Source organism: Argopecten irradians, chromosome 12 (assembly GCF_041381155.1).
Source record: "Argopecten irradians isolate NY chromosome 12, Ai_NY, whole genome shotgun sequence".
NCBI lineage: Eukaryota > Metazoa > Mollusca > Bivalvia > Pectinida > Pectinidae > Argopecten > Argopecten irradians.
In genome coordinates, this window is record NC_091145.1 from 42,003,935 (window position 1) to 42,023,880 (window position 19,946).

Consider the following 19,946-nt stretch of genomic DNA (forward strand, 5'->3'; position numbering starts at 1 on the left):
ACAGATGATAGGTGACTACAGTCAGTACTTACAGGGTTGACAGATGATAGGTGACTACAGTCAGTACTTACAGGGTTGACAGATGATAGGTGACTACAGTCAGTACTTACAGGGTTGACAGATGATAGGTGACTACAGTCAGTACTTACAGGGTTGACAGATGATAGGTGACTACAGTCAGTACTTACAGGGTTGACAGATGATAGGTGACTACAGTCAGTACTTACAGGGTTGACAGATGATAGGTACTACAGTCAGTACTTACAGGGTTGACAATGATAGGTGACTACAGTCAGTACTTACAGGGTTGACAGATGATAGGTGACTACAGTCAGTACTTACAGGGTTGACAGATGATAGGTGACTACAGTCAGTACTTACAGGGTTGACAGATGATAGGTGACTACAGTCAGTACTTACAGGGTTGACAGATGATAGGTGACTACAGTCAGTACTTACAGGGTTGACAGATGATAGGTGACTACAGTCAGTACTTACAGGGTTGACAGATGATAGGTGACACAGTCGTACTTACAGGGTTGACAGATGATAGGTGTACAGTCAGTACTTACAGGGTTGACAGATGATAGGTGACTACAGTCAGTACTTACAGGGTTGACAGATGATAGGTGACTACAGTCAGTACTTACAGGGTTGACAGATGATACAGTGACTACAGGTGACAGATCAGTACTACAGTCAGTACTTAGGGTTGACAGATGATAGGTGACTACAGTCAGTACTTACAGGGTTGACAGATGATAGGTGACTACAGTCAGTACTTACAGGGTTGACAGATGATAGGTGACTACAGTCAGTACTTACAGGGTTGACAGATGATAGGTGACTACAGTCAGTACTTACAGGGTTGACAGATGATAGGTGACTACAGTCAGTACTTAAAAGGTTGACAGATGATAGGTGACTACAGTCAGTACTTACAGGGTTGACAGATGATAGGTGACTACAGTCAGTACTTACAGGGTTGACAGATGATAGGTGACTACAGTCAGTACTTACAGGGTTGACAGATGATAGGTGACTACAGTCAGTACTTACAGGGTTGACAGATGATAGGTGACTACAGTCAGTACTTACATGGGTTGACAGATGATAGGTGACTACAGTCAGTACTTACAGGGTTGACAGATGATAGGTGACTACAGTCAGTACTTACAGGGTTGACAGATGATAGGTGACTACAGTCAGTACTTACAGGGTTGACAGATGATAGGTGACTACAGTCAGTACTTACAGGGTTGACAGATGATAGGTGACTACAGTCAGTACTTACAGGGTTGACAGATGATAGGTGACTACAGTCAGTACTTACAGGGTTGACAGATGATAGGTGACTACAGTCAGTACTTACAGGGTTGACAGATGATAGGTGACTACAGTCAGTACTTACAGGGTTGACAGATGATAGGTGACTACAGTCAGTACTTACAGGGTTGACAGATGATAGGTGACTACAGTCAGTACTTACAGGGTTGACAGATGATAGGTGACTACAGTCAGTACTTACAGGGTTGACAGATGATAGGTGACTACAGTCAGTACTTACAGGGTTGACAGATGATAGGTGACTACAGTCAGTACTTACAGGGTTGACAGATGATAGGTGACTACAGTCAGTACTTACAGGGTTGACAGATGATAGGTGACTACAGTCAGTACTTACAGGGTTGACAGATGATAGGTGACTACAGTCAGTACTTACAGGGTTGACAGATGATAGGTGACTACAGTCAGTACTTACAGGGTTGACAGATGATAGGTGACTACAGTCAGTACTTACAGGGTTGACAGATGATAGGTGACTACAGTCAGTACTTACAGGGTTGACAGATGATAGGTGACTACAGTCAGTACTTACAGGTTGACAGATGATAGGTGACTACAGTCAGTACTTACAGGGTTGACAGATGATAGGTGACTACAGTCAGTACTTACAGGGTTGACAGATGATAGGTGACTACAGTCAGTACTTACAGGTTGACAGATGATAGGTGACTACAGTCAGTACTTACAGGGTTGACAGATGATAGGTGACTACAGTCAGTACTTACAGGGTTGACAGATGATAGGTGACTACAGTCAGTACTTACAGGGTTGACAGATGATAGGTGACTACAGTCAGTACTTACAGGGTTGACAGATGATAGGTGACTACAGTCAGTACTTACAGGGTTGACAGATGATAGGTGACTACAGTCAGTACTTACAGGGTTGACAGATGATAGGTGACTACAGTCAGTACTTACAGGGTTGACAGATGATAGGTGACTACAGTCAGTACTTACAGGGTTGACAGATGATAGGTGACTACAGTGGGTACTTACAGGGTTGACAGATGATAGGTGACTACAGTCAGTACTTACAGGGTTGACAGATGATAGGTGACTACAGTCAGTACTTACAGGGTTGACAGATGATAGGTGACTACAGTCAGTACTTACAGGGTTGACAGATGATAGGTGACTACAGTCAGTACTTACAGGGTTGACAGATGATAGGTGACTACAGTCAGTACTTACAGGGTTGACAGATGATAGGTGACTACAGTCAGTACTTACAGGGTTGACAGATGATAGGTGACTACAGTCAGTACTTACAGGGTTGACAGATGATAGGTGACTACAGTCAGTACTTACAGGGTTGACAGATGATAGGTGACTACAGTCAGTACTTACAGGGTTGACAGATGATAGGTGACTACAGTCAGTACTTACAGGGTTGACAGATGATAGGTGACTACAGTCAGTACTTACAGGGTTGACAGATGATAGGTGACTACAGTCAGTACTTACAGGGTTGACAGATGATAGGTGACTACAGTCAGTACTTACAGGGTTGACAGATGATAGGTGACTACAGTCAGTACTTACAGGGTTGACAGATGATAGGTGACTACAGTCAGTACTTACAGGGTTGACAGATGATAGGTGACTACAGTCAGTACTTACAGGGTTGACAGATGATAGGTGACTACAGTGGGTACTTACTGGGTTGACAGATGATAGGTGACTACAGTCAGTACTTACAGGGTTGACAGATGATAGGTGACTACAGTCAGTACTTACAGGGTTGACAGATGATAGGTGACTACAGTCAGTACTTACAGGGTTGACAGATGATAGGTGACTACAGTCAGTACTTACAGGGTTGACAGATGATAGGTGACTACAGTCAGTACTTACAGGGTTGACAGATGATAGGTGACTACAGTCAGTACTTACAGGGTTGACAGATGATAGGTGACTACAGTCAGTACTTACAGGGTTGACAGATGATAGGTGACTACAGTCAGTACTTACAGGGTTGACAGATGATAGGTGACTACAGTCAGTACTTACAGGGTTGACAGATGATAGGTGACTACAGTCAGTACTTACAGGGTTGACAGATGATAGGTGACTACAGTCAGTACTTACAGGGTTGACAGATGATAGGTGACTACAGTCAGTACTTAAAAGGTTGACAGATGATAGGTGACTACAGTCGTACTTACAGGGTTGACAGATGATAGGTGACTACAGTCAGACTTACAGGGTTGACAGATGATAGTGACTACAGTCGGTACTTACAGGGTTGACAGATGATAGGTGACTACAGTCAGTACTTACAGGGTTGACAGATGATAGGTGACTACAGTCAGTACTTAAAAGGTTGACAGATGATAGGTGACTACAGTCAGTACTTACAGGGTTGACAGATGATAGTGACTACAGTCAGTACTTACAGGGTTGACAGATGATAGTGACTACAGTCAGTACTTACAGGGTTGACAGATGATAGGTGACTACAGTCAGTACTTACATGGTTGACAGATGATAGGTGACTACAGTCAGTACTTACAGGGTTGACAGATGATAGGTGACTACAGTCAGTACTTACAGGGTTGACAGATGATAGGTGACTACAGTCAGTACTTACAGGGTTGACAGATGATAGGTGACTACAGTCAGTACTTACAGGGTTGACAGATGATAGGTGACTACAGTCAGTACTTACAGGGTTGACAGATGATAAGTGACTACAGTCAGGACTTACAGGGTTGACAGATGATAGGTGACTACAGTCAGGACTTACAGGGTTGACAGATGATAGGTGACTACAGTCAGTACTTACAGGGTTGACAGATGATAGGTGACTACAGTCAGTACTTAAAAGGTTGACAGATGATAGGTGACTACAGTCGGTACTTACAGGGTTGACAGATGATAGGTGACTACAGTCAGTACTTACAGGGTTGACAGATGATATGTGACTACAGTCAGTACTTACAGGGTTGACAGATGATAGGTGACTACAGTCAGTACTTACAGGGTTGACAGATGATAGGTGACTACAGTCAGTACTTACAGGGTTGACAGATACTAGGTGACTACAGTCGGCGTTGTCGTACCCAGGGTCACACACACACTGGGAGGTGTGACAGGTGCCCCGCCCATTACAGTGGTGACTACAGGAAGGTCCTATATACAGCTGTCTAATTCCCCACATGTGAGTGTCATCCTCCTGTCCATCACCCTCCTGGATCCAACGCACACGAGTACCACTGACAATCATGAAATAAAAAGATAGGTTAGGAAACTCATTTAAGATTCTTTTGTCCCCAATCCCATTACACAATGTCAGATCATGTTGATTACCGAATCTGATTCTGGCTTTCTCTCCTCCACATAGAAGAGAACACCACTGGATACACCAGTTACACTGATCCTGTTGGGATCATGCCTTCAGATAAAACTGTGTCATTTTATTTACTTATTTCTCACTAGCAGAGATTGTTCAATATAATACAAATTATAAAATACAAGTAAACCTTCCAGCTTGACGGTGACTGTAACTGACATACCTGGATACAGGTAAACCTTCCAGCTAAACAGTGACTGTAACTGACATACCTGGATACAGGTAAACCTTCCAGCTAAACAGTGACTGTAACTGACATACCTGGATACAGGTAAACCTTCCAGCTAAACAGTGACTGTAACTGACATACCTGGATACAGGTAAACCTTCCAGCTTGACGGTGACTGTAACTGACATACCTGGATACAGGTAAACCTTCCAGCTAAACAGTGACTGTAACTGACATACCTGGATACAGGTAAACCTTCCAGCTAAACAGTGACTGTAACTGACATACCTGGATACAGGTAAACCTTCCAGCTTGACGGTGACTGTAACTGACATACCTGGATACAGGTAAACCTTCCAGCTTGACGGTGACTCGTCTCCACATTCCCATTGGTTCGCTGTGGTAGAGGGTGGCCATCTGTGGTCCGCCGTTACACTGTGGATCGTCAGGGAGACACTGGTGTTTGAGGTGCTGCCAGTGAATACCCTGATCAGACGAGTACTGGAGCTGAACCGGAGGACCACTGATGTTCCATTCCTGGCCGCAGCCCACATTTATCTCAAACTGGACACAACAAAGAACAGATTGTTACCATGGGAACTTTTTTTGTTTATCAATTACATGTATATCTTTTATAAATAGTCTTATTTAGTACCTAAAATGTATCAAGGAAATCAGTGTTGGTTTAAACAAATAACAATTTCTCGGAGATGCTTGTAGAATCCCATTTTAATCTTTTGAAATAATGGACTTGAAAAATACATGCAGATTTAAATGTGTTTAGTTAAAATATCTAAAGTATCAAAACTACAAATACCTGTAACATGTAATTTTCTTCAATATGTAGGTCCTGAGTTGTTAAAACAGAATTTTCATCTGCTAGGGTCGTTCCCTTGGCTACATTAGACCTGCCACAGTAGTCTCCGGTGACCATGTTGTCAGAGGCTAACCAATTGCGATCGTCCAATTCCTGAGAGAAGTTACCAATCATACTGCTGGGATTGTGTTGGAGTCCTCCAATCCTAATGTTATCCAGAACCCAGTCCCCGACAGGTCGGCCTCCGTGGGTCGGCTGCCACCATCGTATTCTGACAGCTCGCCGTCTCGCCCCCAAAGGTAAATCTGCATGGACAAATCTGTCAAATAATGTAGATTATCACTTTATAACAGAGAATTTAGCAATTTAAATATATTTTAAAAATGCGGGGCTTTGCAAAAGATTTGGGGAAAATAACAAAATATGAAATAAATCATAATGGATACGATTATTTATTTCCAGTGTAATCTATATACATTTTCTTACACAAATACATATAAAATGTTTGGACGATTTTCAAGTAACTTTAAGGTTTGAAGTTGGAATAATTTAAGGGATTTTGCTATTAGGAATGAAGCTATATTTCAGCCCAAAATCTGAACTAAAACCATGTGATAATATAACCTAGATTTCCAGGAAAATGCTCAGTCATAACATTTTTATGATTAAACTACATTTCCCATACTTTCCAATGACAAAATCTTATTTCTGATACATGTATTATTACAATCAATATACATATAACAACTGCTTTATAAACTTATGTTCGTTTGTTAGTTTCCCTATCACCTTGGTGATTTGTACAGGGCGTAGTACAGTTCCATGACTGGCGTCCAGGTGGAGCCACCGTCTGTTGAGTAGTCGACTAGCACCCCCTGGTTACGAGTAACTGGCGCCGCATTACAACCAAACATGAAGTAGAACTGGATCATAGTGGCATTGGAAAGGTCAAGGTCATGGCTTATTAGCAAGCGACTGCAACCCTGGCAAAAAAAGGTCAAGGTCATAGTTGATAAGCAATAGACTGCAACCCTGGCAACAAAAAGGTCAAGGTCATAGTTGATAAGCATTAGACTTCCACCCTGGCAACAAAAAAGTCAAGATTATTGCTAATTTAGTATCAACTATCCTGACAAGTAAAAACCTTAATAAACATTCAGTAGCTCACAATTTAAACAATTTTGAACACGTCATTTTACTACCCCCCAGACATTCTTTTTTTAATTTGTTTTCTTTTATTTCATTTTGTATTGAAAATCTGTATGTATTCTGATACATAGATTATATATATATATATATATAGATTCTGATGATTAATTTCTATAATTAATGAATCATTACAACCTCTCACATGTTTACCTCCAGGAAATGCAGGGTGTTACCAGAGGCCAACACTTCACAACCCTGTGTGACCTTTGCCCCCACAACCTTTGACCAGAGGGTAGTGTTGATTCCATTGGAAAATGTATCATAGAGATATTTAGGAAGGGATTTAATTGGCAGAGCACAGTCAACACCTGACCAACCGTCATCACACCTATATAAGAAAACATGTGCAAACAAACATAATTTAGTGTACAAATAAAACATAAACAAACATAATCAAGTGTACAAATAAAACATAAACAAACATAATCTAGTGTACAAATAAAACATAAACAAACATAATCTAGTGTACACATAAAACATAAACAAACATAATCAAGTGTACAAATAAAACATAAACAAACATAATCTAGTGTACAAATAAAACATAAACAAACATAATCTAGTGTACAAATAAAACATAAACAAACATAATCTAGTGTACAAATAAAACATAAACAAACATAATCTAGTGTACAAATAAAACATAAACAAACATAATCAAGTGTACAAATAAAACATAAACAAACATAATCTAGTGTACAAATAAAACATAAACAAACATAATTAGTGTACAAATAAAACATAAACAAACATAATCAAGTGTACAAATAAAACATAAAACAAACATAATCTAGTGTACAAATAAAACATAAACAAACATAATTAGTGTACAAATAAAACATAAACAAACATAATCAAGTGTACAAATAAAACATAAACAAACATAATCAAGTGTACAAATAAAACATAAACAAACATAATCTAGTGTACAAATAAAAACATAAACAAACATAATCAAGTGTACAAATAAAACATAAACAAACATAATCTAGTGTACAAATAAAACATAAACAAACATAATTAGTGTACAAATAAAACATAAACAAACATAATCAAGTGTACAAATAAAACATAAACAAACATAATCTAGTGTACAAATAAAACATAAACAAACATAATCTAGTGTACAAATAAAACATAAACAAACATAATTTAGTGTACAAATAAAACATAAACAAACATAATCTAGTGTACAAATAAAACATAAACAAACATAATCAAGTGTACAAATAAAACATAAACAAACATAATCTAGTGTACAAATAAAACATAAACATACATAATCTAGTGTACAAATAAAACATAAACAAACATAATCTAGTGTACAAATAAAACATAAACAAACATAATCTAGTGTACACATAAAACATAAACAAACATAATCAAGTGTACAAATAAAACATAAACAAACATAATCTAGTGTACAAATAAAACATAAACAAACATAATCTAGTGTACAAATAAAACATAAACAAACATAATCTAGTGTACACATAAAACATAAACAAACATAATCAAGTGTACAAATAAAACATAAACAAACCTAATCTAGTGTACAAATAAAACATAAACAAACATAATCTAGTGTACAATTAAAACATAAACAAACATAATCTAGTGTACAAAAACCCCAATGCTTCTGTATTTAATCTATCTTATTAAGGTGGTCCAATACAGTTAGGCCTAAAAATTTCCACTCGTATGTTTGCCCACTGAAAGATTAGTTGATAAACTGTTTATTAAGCTTAAGGCACTCTCAATAATCCTACTTCACAGTCTGTTTTTCTAAAAAAACAAATTTTACACACATATTTCCAAAGCTTAGTAATAGACTGAAATATTACAAAAAAACAACATTTTTTATCTTTAATACCGTGCTTGACCCAATAAGCGCCCAGGGTGTTTAAAAAAAGAAAAGGTGTTAAGATGAAGTTATTGCAAACCTTTACAATTTTGTATAGTTTTTGTCTTTATTTATGCCTGGGCAATTAAAAATAAGGCTTCAAAATGGGGGAAGGGCGCTTATAGGGACACGGGCGCTTATTGGGTCGAATACGTTATGTAAGTTTATACCGCCATCAATGACATCCATGTAGTTCTCAACTCATAAAAATAAACCGATTGTGAAACTTTTATGCGAATATTAAATGGTGTCTAAAAAAGGCCGAATTCTCCATTTGAATTTCAACTTAAACACATAATTTCAAAAAAAATTGTTGTTTAATTTTCTTGATTTTATTACAACATAATAAGACAGTCGTATGGGTTACGTTGAAAGAATATAAAAAAAATTGACTGCTGATTTTTTTTCATCACATTTATTAATGTCTAGAGAACATGTGCTGTAGACTTACAAACATCCGGCGCTAGAACAGCGACCGTGACCCCCACACATCGTCGGACAGTCCCTACCGATATACAGGTAGGATACAGCCCATGGCTGCTTATCTAATGTCCAGCCATCTTGTATCCACATCAGTCTGGTCGACTTAGACCTGTAAAAGATACAAGTGTAGAACAATACATTTAATACGGGATCAATATATACAAAAGATAGGAATACAATACAGACTATTTCCTACCTTGTATAGTGTGACATAGGGATATGAATACAATACAGACTATTTCCTACCTTGTACAGTGTGACATAGGGATAGGAATACAATACAGACTATTTCCTACCCTGTATAGTGTGACATAGGGATAGGAATACAATACAGACTATTTCCTACCTTGTATAGTGTGACATAGGGATAGGAATACAATACAGACTATTTCCTACCCTGTACAGTGTGACATAGGGATAGGAATACAATACAGACTATTTCCTACCTTGTATAGTGTGACATAGGGATAGGAATACAATACAGACTATTTCCTACCTTTACAGTGTGACATAGGGGTATGAATACAATACAGACTATATCCTACCTTGTATAGTGTGACACAGGGATAGGAATACAATACAGACTATTTCCTACCTTGTATAGTGTGACATAGGGATGGAATACAATACAGACTATTTCCTACCTTGTATAGTGTGACATAGGGGTATGAATACAATACAGACTATTTCCTACCTTTACAGTGTGACATAGGGATAGGAATACAATACAGACTATTTCCTACCTTGTATAGTGTGACATAGGGATAGGAATACAATACAGACTATTTCCTACCTTGTACAGTGTGACATAGGGATATGAATACAATACAGACTATTTCCTACCTTGTACAGTGTGACATAGGGATAGGAATACAATACAGACTATTTCCTACCTTGTATAGTGTGACATAGGGATAGGAATACAATACAGACTATTTCCTACCTTGTATAGTGTGACATAGGGATATGAATACAATACAGACTATTTCCTACCTTGTATAGTGTGACATAGGGATAGGAATACAATACAGACTATTTCCTACCCTGTACAGTGTGACATAGGGATAGGAATACAATACAGACTATATCCTACCTTGTATAGTGTGACATAGGGATAGGAATACAATACAGACTATTTCCTACCTTTACAGTGTGACATAGGGATAGGAATACAATACAGACTATTTCCTACCTTGTATAGTGTGACATAGGGATAGGAATACAATACAGACTATTTCCTACCCTGTACAGTGTGACATAGGGATATGAATACAATACAGACTATTTCCTACCTTGTACAGTGTGACATAGGGATAGGAATACAATACAGACTATTTCCTACCTTGTACAGTGTGACATAGGGATAGGAATACAATACAGACTATTTCCTACCTTGTACAGTGTGACATAGGGATATGAATACAATACAGACTATTTCCTACCCTGTATAGTGTGACAAAGGGATAGGAATACAATACAGACTATTTCCTACCTTTACAGTGTGACATAGGGATAGGAATACAATACAGACTATTTCCTACCTGTATAGTGTGACATAGGGATATGAATACAATACAGACTATTTCCTACCTTGTATAGTGTGACATAGGGATATGAATACAATACAGACTATTTCCTACCTTGTATAGTAGTGTGACATAGGGATATGAATACAATACAGACTATTTCCTACCTTGTATAGTGTGACATAGGGGATAGGAATACAATACAGACTATTTCCTATCCTTGTATAGTGTGACATAGGGATATATGAATACAATACAGACTATTTCCTACCTTGTACAGTGTGACATAGGGATAGGAATACAATACAGACTATTTCCTACCCTGTACAGTGTGACATAGGGATAGGAATACAATACAGACTATTTCCTACCTTGTACAGTGTGACATAGGGATAGGAATACAATACAGACTATTTCCTACCTTGTATAGTGTGACATAGGGATAGGAATACAATACAGACTATTTCCTACCTTTACAGTGTGACAAAGGGATAGGAATACAATACAGACTATTTCCTACCTTGTACAGTGTGACACAGGGATAGGAATACAATACAGACTATTTCCTACCTTGTATAGTGTGACACAGGGATAGGAATACAATACAGACTATTTCCTACCCTGTATAGTGTGACATAGGGATAGGAATACAATACAGACTATTTCCTACCTTGTATAGTGTGACATAGGGATAGGAATACAATTCAGACTATTTCCTACCTTGTATAGTGTGACATAGGGATAGGAATACAATACAGACTATATCCTACCTTGTATACAGTGTGACATAGGGATAGGAATACAATACAGACTATTTCCTACCTGTACAGTGTGACATAGGGATAGAATACAATACAGACTATTTCCTACCTTGTATAGTGTGACATAGGGATAGGAATACAATACAGACTATTTCCTACCTGTACAGTGTGACATAGGGATATGTATACAATACAGACTATTTCCTACCTTGTACAGTGTGACATAGGGATATGAATACAATACAGACTATTTCCTACCTTGTATAGTGTGACACAGGGATATGAATACAATACAGACTATTTCCTACCTTTATAGTGTGACATAGGGATATGAATACAATACAGACTATTTCCTACCTTTATAGTGTGACATAGGGATAGGAATACAATACAGACTATTTCCTATCCTGTACAGTGTGACATAGGGATATGTATACAATACAGACTATTTCCTACCTTGTACAGTGTGACACAGGGATAGGAATACAATACAGACTATTTCCTACCTTGTATAGTGTGACACAGGGATAGGAATACAATACAGACTATTTCCTACCTTGTATAGTGTGACATAGGGATATGAATACAATACAGACTATTTCCTACCTTGTATAGTGTGACATAGGGATATGAATACAATACAGACTATTTCCTACCTTTACAGTGTGACATAGGGATATGAATACAATACAGACTATTTCCTACCTTGTATAGTGTGACATAGGGATAGGAATACAATACAGACTATTTCCTACCCTGTACAGTGTGACATAGGGATAGGAATACAATACAGACTATTTCCTACCTTGTATAGTGTGACATAGGGATAGGAATACAATTCAGACTATTTCCTACCTTGTACAGTGTGACACAGGGATAGGAATACAATTCAGACTATTTCCTTACCCTGTACAGTGTGACATAGGGATATGAATACAATACAGACTATATACTACCTTGTATAGTGTTGACATAGGGATATGAATACAATACAGACTATTTCCTATACTGTACAGTGTGACATAGGGATATGAATACAATACAGACTATTTCCTACCTTGTATAGTGTGACATAGGGATAGGAATACAATACAGACTATTTCCTACCCTGTACAGTGTGACATAGGGATATGAATACAATACAGACTATTTCCTACCTTGTACAGTGTGACACAGGGATAGGAATACAATACAGACTATTTCCTACCTTGTATAGTGTGACACAGGGATATGAATACAATACAGACTATTTCCTACCCTGTACAGTGTGACATAGGGATATGAATACAATACAGACTATTTCCTATCCTGTACAGTGTGACATAGGGATATGTATACAATACAGACTATTTCCTACCTTGTACAGTGTGACATAGGGATATGAATACAATACAGACTATTTCCTACCTTGTATAGTGTGACATAGGGATATGAATACAATACAGACTATTTCCTACCTTTATAGTGTGACATAGGGATATGAATACAATTCAGACTATTTCCTACCCTGTACAGTGTGACATAGGGATATGAATACAAAACAGACTATATACTACCTTGTATAGTGTGGCATTGGGATGGTCACGCGGTTCCACCCTGTGTGAACGTCTGAGACCAGGGAACTTCCAGGATAGAATCGTCCACAGTCCATATCCGATGGGAGACATGGTGACTGTAGGAGTTTCCAGCTATTCCCCATGTCGTGTGAATACTGGATCTTCACATCTGTAAAATGTATATACATATGACTTCAAAATCACAAAAGAATTTATTTTTGAAAGGTTTGTTTACAAATGAAAAAAATATTCTGAAAAGGTGCTCCATGAAACCTTCTGGCATGCCTACTGTAAGAGTTAATAAGGGAGACAACTGTACACCTACTGTAGCATTAAATAAGGGAGACAATTGTACACTAAATGTAGCATTAAATAAGGGAGACAACTGTACACCTACTGTAGCATTAAATAAGGGAGACAATTATACATTTACTGTAAGGGAGACAACTGTACACCTTCTGTGACAGTAAATAAGGGAGACAACAGTACACCTACTGTAGCATTAAATAAGGGAGACAATTATACACTTACTGTAAGGGAGACAACTGTACACCTTCTGTGACAGTAAATAAGGGAGACAACAGTACACCTACTGTAGCATTAAATAAGGGAGACAATTATACACTTACTGTAAGGGAGACAACTGTATACCTTCTGTGACAGTAAATAAGGGAGACAACTGTACACCTACTGTAGCATTAAATAAGGGAGACAAATATACACTTACTGTAAGGGAGACAACTGTACACCTTCTGTGACAGTAAATAAGGGAGACAACAGTACACCTACTGTAATGTTAAACAAGGACATAGTCATTCAGATCCCCCGCCAATGGAGATATCAAAGCTGAAGTAAGTTTGATTGTGGAGACTTATGTGTATGAAAAAAACCCAGGAAAAAGGAAGTTGAGCTAAAGAAAGATGGAGTATAATTCAAGTAGAGCGGGGCTGCAATTAATGAATCAGGTATACAGCCTTGACATTTATATTAGACTATATACACAAAGATGGGTGGAGTTTTGCAAAGTAACATTTACCATTTACCATGATATTTTCAGCAATGTTTCCATGGTAACGGAAAAAGTGCAAAAAATGAAAACCTAAAAATAGCAAAAGGTACTACTAGACCATAAAAATAATGTGTCTATGAAGTTTCGTGGAAATATCTCTGCTGGTTTTAGAGTTATGCTCCGGAAATGAACCTGCTACAAAAATATGATATTTTCAGCAATGTTTCTATGGTTACAGAAAAAAGCACAAAAAGTGAAAACCTAAAAATAGCAAAAGGCACTACTAGACCATAAGACTAATGTGCCTATGGAGTTCTGTGCATATATCTCAACCGGTTTTCCAGTTATGCTGCGGAAACGAACCTGGAACAAAAATATGATATTTTCAGCAATGTTTCCATGGTAACGGAAAAAGTGCAAAAAATGAAAACCTAAAATAGCAAAAGGCACTACTAGACCATAAGAACAATGTGTCTATGAAGTTTCGTGGAAATATCTCTGCTGGTTTTAGAGTTGTGCTCCGGAAACAATTCTTACACAAAAATCTGCCATTTTCAGCAATGTTTCCATGGTTACAGAAAAAAGAACAAAAAGTGAAAACCTTAAAATAGCAAAAGGCACTACTAGACCATAAGACCAAAGTGTCTATGAAGTTTCGGGAAATATCTCTTCTGGTTTTAGAGTTATGCTCCGGAAACGAACCTGGTACAAAAATATGATATTTCAGCAATGTTTCCATGGTTACGGAAAAAATGCAAAAAATGAAAACCTGAAAATAGCAAAAGGCACTACTAGACCATAAGACCAATGTATGTATGAAGTTTCGTGGAAATATCTCTACTGGTTTTAGAGTTATGCTCCGGAAACCATTCGTACAGACGGACGGACGGACGGACGGACGGACGGACGGACGGACGGACGGACGGAACCCATTTGTATATCCCCCGCCAACGAAGTTGGCGGGGGATAATAAGGGAGACAACTTTACACCTACTGTAATATTAGATAAGTGAGACAACTGCACACCTATTGTAACGTAAAATAAGGGAGACAACTGTTCACTGAATATAACATTAAATAAGGGAGACAACTGTACACCTACTGTAACATTAAATATTTGAGACAACTGTTCACTGACTGTTACATTAAATAAGGGAGAAAACTGTACAACTACTGTAACATTAAATAAGGGAGACAACTGTTCACTGACTGTTACATTAAATAAGGGAGACAACAGTTCACTTACTGTAGCATTAAATAAGGGAGACAATTGTACACTTAATGTAGCATTAAATAAGGGAGACAACTGTACACCTACTGTAGCATTAAATAAGGGAGACAATTATACACTTACTGTAGCATTAAATAACGGAGACAACTGTATACCTTCTGTGACAGTAAATAAGGGAGACAACAGTACACTTACGGTAATGTTAGATAAGGGAGAGAACTGTACACTTTCTGTGACAGTTAATAAGGGAGACAACTTTACACCTACTGTAATATTAGATAAGTGAGACAACTGCACACCTAATGTAACGTAAAATAAGGGAGACAACTGTGCACTGACTATTACATTAAATAAGGGAGACAACTGTACACCTATTGTAACATTAAATAAGTAGGACAACTGTTCACTGACTGTTACATTAAATAAGGGAGACAACTGTACAACAACTGTAACATTAAATAAGGGAGATAACTGTTCACTGACTGTTACATTAAATAATAGAGACAACTGTTCACTTACTGTGACAGTAAAAAAGGTACACAGCTGTACACCTACTGCGACAGTAAATTAGGGAGACAACTGTACACCTACTGCGACAGTAAATTAGGGAGACAACTGTAACCTACTGTAACATTAAATAAGAGAAATACTGTTAACTGTTGTGACAGTAAATAAGGGAAACAACTGTACACCTACTGTAACATTAAATAAGGGAGACAACTGTACACCTACTGTAACATTAAATACGGGAGACAACTGTACACCTACTGTGACAGTAAATAAGGGAGACAACTGTACACCTCTGTAACATTAAATATGGGAGATAACTGTACACCTCTGTAACATTAAATAAGGGAGATAACTGTACACCTCTGTAACATTAAATAAGGGAGACAACTGTACACCTCTGTAACATGAAATGAGGGGGACAACTGTACACCTACTGTAACATTAAATAAGGGAGACAACTGTACACCTACTGTAACATTGAATAAGGGAGACAACTGTACACCGACTGTAACATTAAATAAGGGAGACAACTGTACACCTACTGCAATGTTAAATAAGGGAGACAACTGTACAACTACTGTGACAGTATCAAATTTTTCTCTTTATTCACATAGTATATATATTATTGAAAATTAATATAAAATCATTATAAAAATTATTTCTGTCAATATGTAAGTCATTTTTATTTTTACCTGTAATTAATTATCCATTGTCAAGTATATCCTAGCTAAAGGTGCCAGAGTTAATCCCTTACAATTGGGACAAACAGGAAAGGATTAAGCCTTCAATTATCTCAAACCTTTCACTTTTATTTGTAGACATGTTAATTGTTTCTCACCTATTTTTGCCTTGAGAAATACATGTCACTCTATTGTGAGAACTTTGAGTAAAAAGGCAATTCCCACCTGTCAATAGATTTTAGAGTAGGGATATGATTGCTTATAAAAGGAACTACATCAGTTAGTTAGTTAGTGAGTTGGAGAGTCTAGTTAGGAGTATATATAGTCAAAGATTCTTATATTTGGATTTTACCTCTACTTACTGGATTTTAAATGAAGTTTATTACGGATATGTAGAATTATTTGACTAATTCATCATGGTGACTTGACTTTCCCCTACGACTTCAACTGTATATTTATTTGTGACTATTGTGTATCATTGGATTATGTGTAATTTTACCTCTCACTTGCAAATAAACAATCGTATCATATACTATGTTTTAATTGTGCCCCGCTAATTTCCCCCATCATGACGAACTACTATAACATCAATTCTAATGTGACCTGCCCAATCCAACCAGGGCTCCGGTCACACAACTACTGTAACATTAGATAAGGGCGACAACTGAACACCTCTGTAACATTAAATAAGGGAGATAACTCTACACCTACTGTAACAGTCCAGTGAAGATGAACATCCCATGGCGATATCAAATTGTACAAATGTGCCTTCCTCCACCATCACGTCTGCTGATGTGGCATATCTCATGGGCCCCTCACCTGGTGTAACATATTTTAACACTTATAATAAAAATGTATTTTTGTATATATAGCATTATTATATTATTTTCAATACTTGCAAATGCTTATAACAAAACATAGAATTATTGAATTTCCATTAATGCTACATACATTTATTCTAGGAGCAAGTACAATTTGCTATCTTGTACCTTGTTAATAAGTTAATATTCATCTTGAAATGAGTTTAACTTGACTTATCTTGAAAATCAGTTTAACCTGACTCACCTTGAAAGTGAATGGACTCTGCCAGAGACCCACATACATGTTCTATTATTCCTCCAGGATACATCAGCCAACTTGTCTCTCTGGGGGTCATAGGGTCATCAAGGAGAGGCTGCATGCCTTGAACATCTCCTCCAATGTATATCTATTGTCAAAAATAGCATAATTTGGTAATAGAGATCAACGTTTAGAATGAAATTTGTCATGGATTGACAACATTTGACATTTTTGACCACAGAAAAAATAGAAATATATGTAATATGGCTACTACAAACTACTGACTATCAACTACAAACTACTGACTATCAACTACAAACTACTGGCTATCAACTACAAACTACTGACTATCAACTACAAACTACTGACTATCAACTACAAACTACTGACTATCAACTACAAACTACTGACTATCAACTACAAACTACTGACTATCAACTACAAACTACTGACTATCAACTACAAACTACTGACTATCAACTACAAACTACTGACTATCAACTACAAACTACTGACTATCAACTACAAACTACTGACTATCAACTACAAACTACTGACTATCAACTACAAACTACTGACTATCAACTACAAACTACTGACTATAACAACTACAAACTACTGACTATCAACTACAAACTACTGACTATCAACTACAAACTACTGACTATCACTACAAAACTGACTATCAACTACAAACTACTGACTCAACTACAAACTACTGACTATCAACTACAAACTACTGACTATCAACTACAAACTACTGACTATCAACTACAAACTACTGACTATCAACTACAAACTACTGACTATCAACTACAAACTACTGACTATCAACTACAAACTACTGACTATCAACTACAAACTACTGACTATCAACTACAAACTACTGACTATCAACTACAAACTACTGACTATCAACTACAAACTACTGACTATCAACTACAAACTACTGACTATCAACTACAAACTACTGACTATCAACTACAAACTACTGACTATCAACTACAAAACTACTGACTATCAACTACAAACTACTGACTACTGACATCAACTACAAACTACTGACTATCAACTACAAACTACTGACTATCAACTACAAACTACTGACTATCAACTACAAACTACTGACTATCAACTACAAACTACTGACTATCAACTACAAAACTACTGACTATCAACTACAAACTACTGACTATCAACTACAAACTACTGACTATCAACTACAAACTACTGACTATCACTACAAACTACTGACTATCACACAAACTACTGACTATCAACTACAAACTACTGACTATCAACTACAAACTACTGACTATCAACTACAAACTACTGACTATCAACTACAAACTACTGACTATCAACTACAAACTACTGACTATCTACTACAAACTACTGACTATCAACTACAAACTACTGACTATCAACTACAAACTACTGACTATCAACTACAAACTACTGACTATACAACTACAAACTACTGACTATGACTAACTACAAACTACTGACTATCAACTACAAACTACTGACTATCAACTACAAACTACTGACTATCAACTACAAACTACTGACTATCTACTACAAACTACTGACTATCAACTACAAACTACTGACTATCAACTACAAACTACTGACTATGAACTACAAACTACTGACTATCTAATGATTACTGCTGAACTACTTGGATCCTGATTATTACCTGATCAATGGCCCAGTCTTGGTTGAAGCTACCGTCCAAGGATGGCTGCCACCAGCGAAGATGTGTGGAGTTGGTGCGAGCCTTCTCGGGTAGATGTAAGGCATAGTATTTTGGCGTATTACTGTGCTGGTTAAAGTCAAACTGTTCTATGGACTGCCATGACACACCCCCATTGATACTGGACTGAAGGTACACAGGCATCGTGTTATCTGTCACAGGTGTGACTTCACAACCCAGGCGCAGGAAAAACTGTACAGTACTGGATCAAATTTAGGATAAGGATTTGATCAGCATATGTAAAACAATGTACTGTGAATTCAAGGTATATAACAATGCAATATTGCCATTGTACTGAAATGATCGACAATCATCAAAAACATCTATAGGATTCAGACATGCGTATCTTGCATTTTTTGCTAGTTAGCAAAATATTTTATCCTGAAAGTGCAAACTCCACATGTTAAATTCTATTTTATATTGGAGACAATATTCTAAACATACATAATTATAAATCTTGTGGATATAAGTAACTTAAGGTCAACACAAGCTGATTTGAACATGGTCAAGTTCACATTTACCTGACTTTACTCAAGTTCAAGGTCAGACTTACCTGACATTACTCAAGTTCAAGGT

The 19,946-nt window shown here is 37.1% G+C and overlaps 1 protein-coding gene across 1 annotated transcript in view; it reads right to left on the reverse strand.

Annotated features, from left to right (window-relative positions):
• LOC138305118 (reelin-like) overlaps positions 1–19,946 on the reverse strand; it is a 133,449-nt gene that overhangs the window by 23,725 nt on the left and 89,778 nt on the right. The window contains exons 56-65 of the mRNA XM_069245518.1: positions 19,314–19,572; positions 17,621–17,762; positions 17,267–17,374; positions 13,126–13,294; positions 9,251–9,391; positions 7,047–7,224; positions 6,477–6,670; positions 5,688–6,006; positions 5,208–5,434; positions 4,369–4,564 (exon numbers count right to left, since the gene is read on the reverse strand). Of these exons, the coding sequence (XP_069101619.1) occupies positions 4,369–4,564; positions 5,208–5,434; positions 5,688–6,006; positions 6,477–6,670; positions 7,047–7,224; positions 9,251–9,391; positions 13,126–13,294; positions 17,267–17,374; positions 17,621–17,762; positions 19,314–19,572 (1,933 nt within the window). The remainder of the gene's footprint in view (positions 1–4,368; positions 4,565–5,207; positions 5,435–5,687; positions 6,007–6,476; positions 6,671–7,046; positions 7,225–9,250; positions 9,392–13,125; positions 13,295–17,266; positions 17,375–17,620; positions 17,763–19,313; positions 19,573–19,946) is intronic.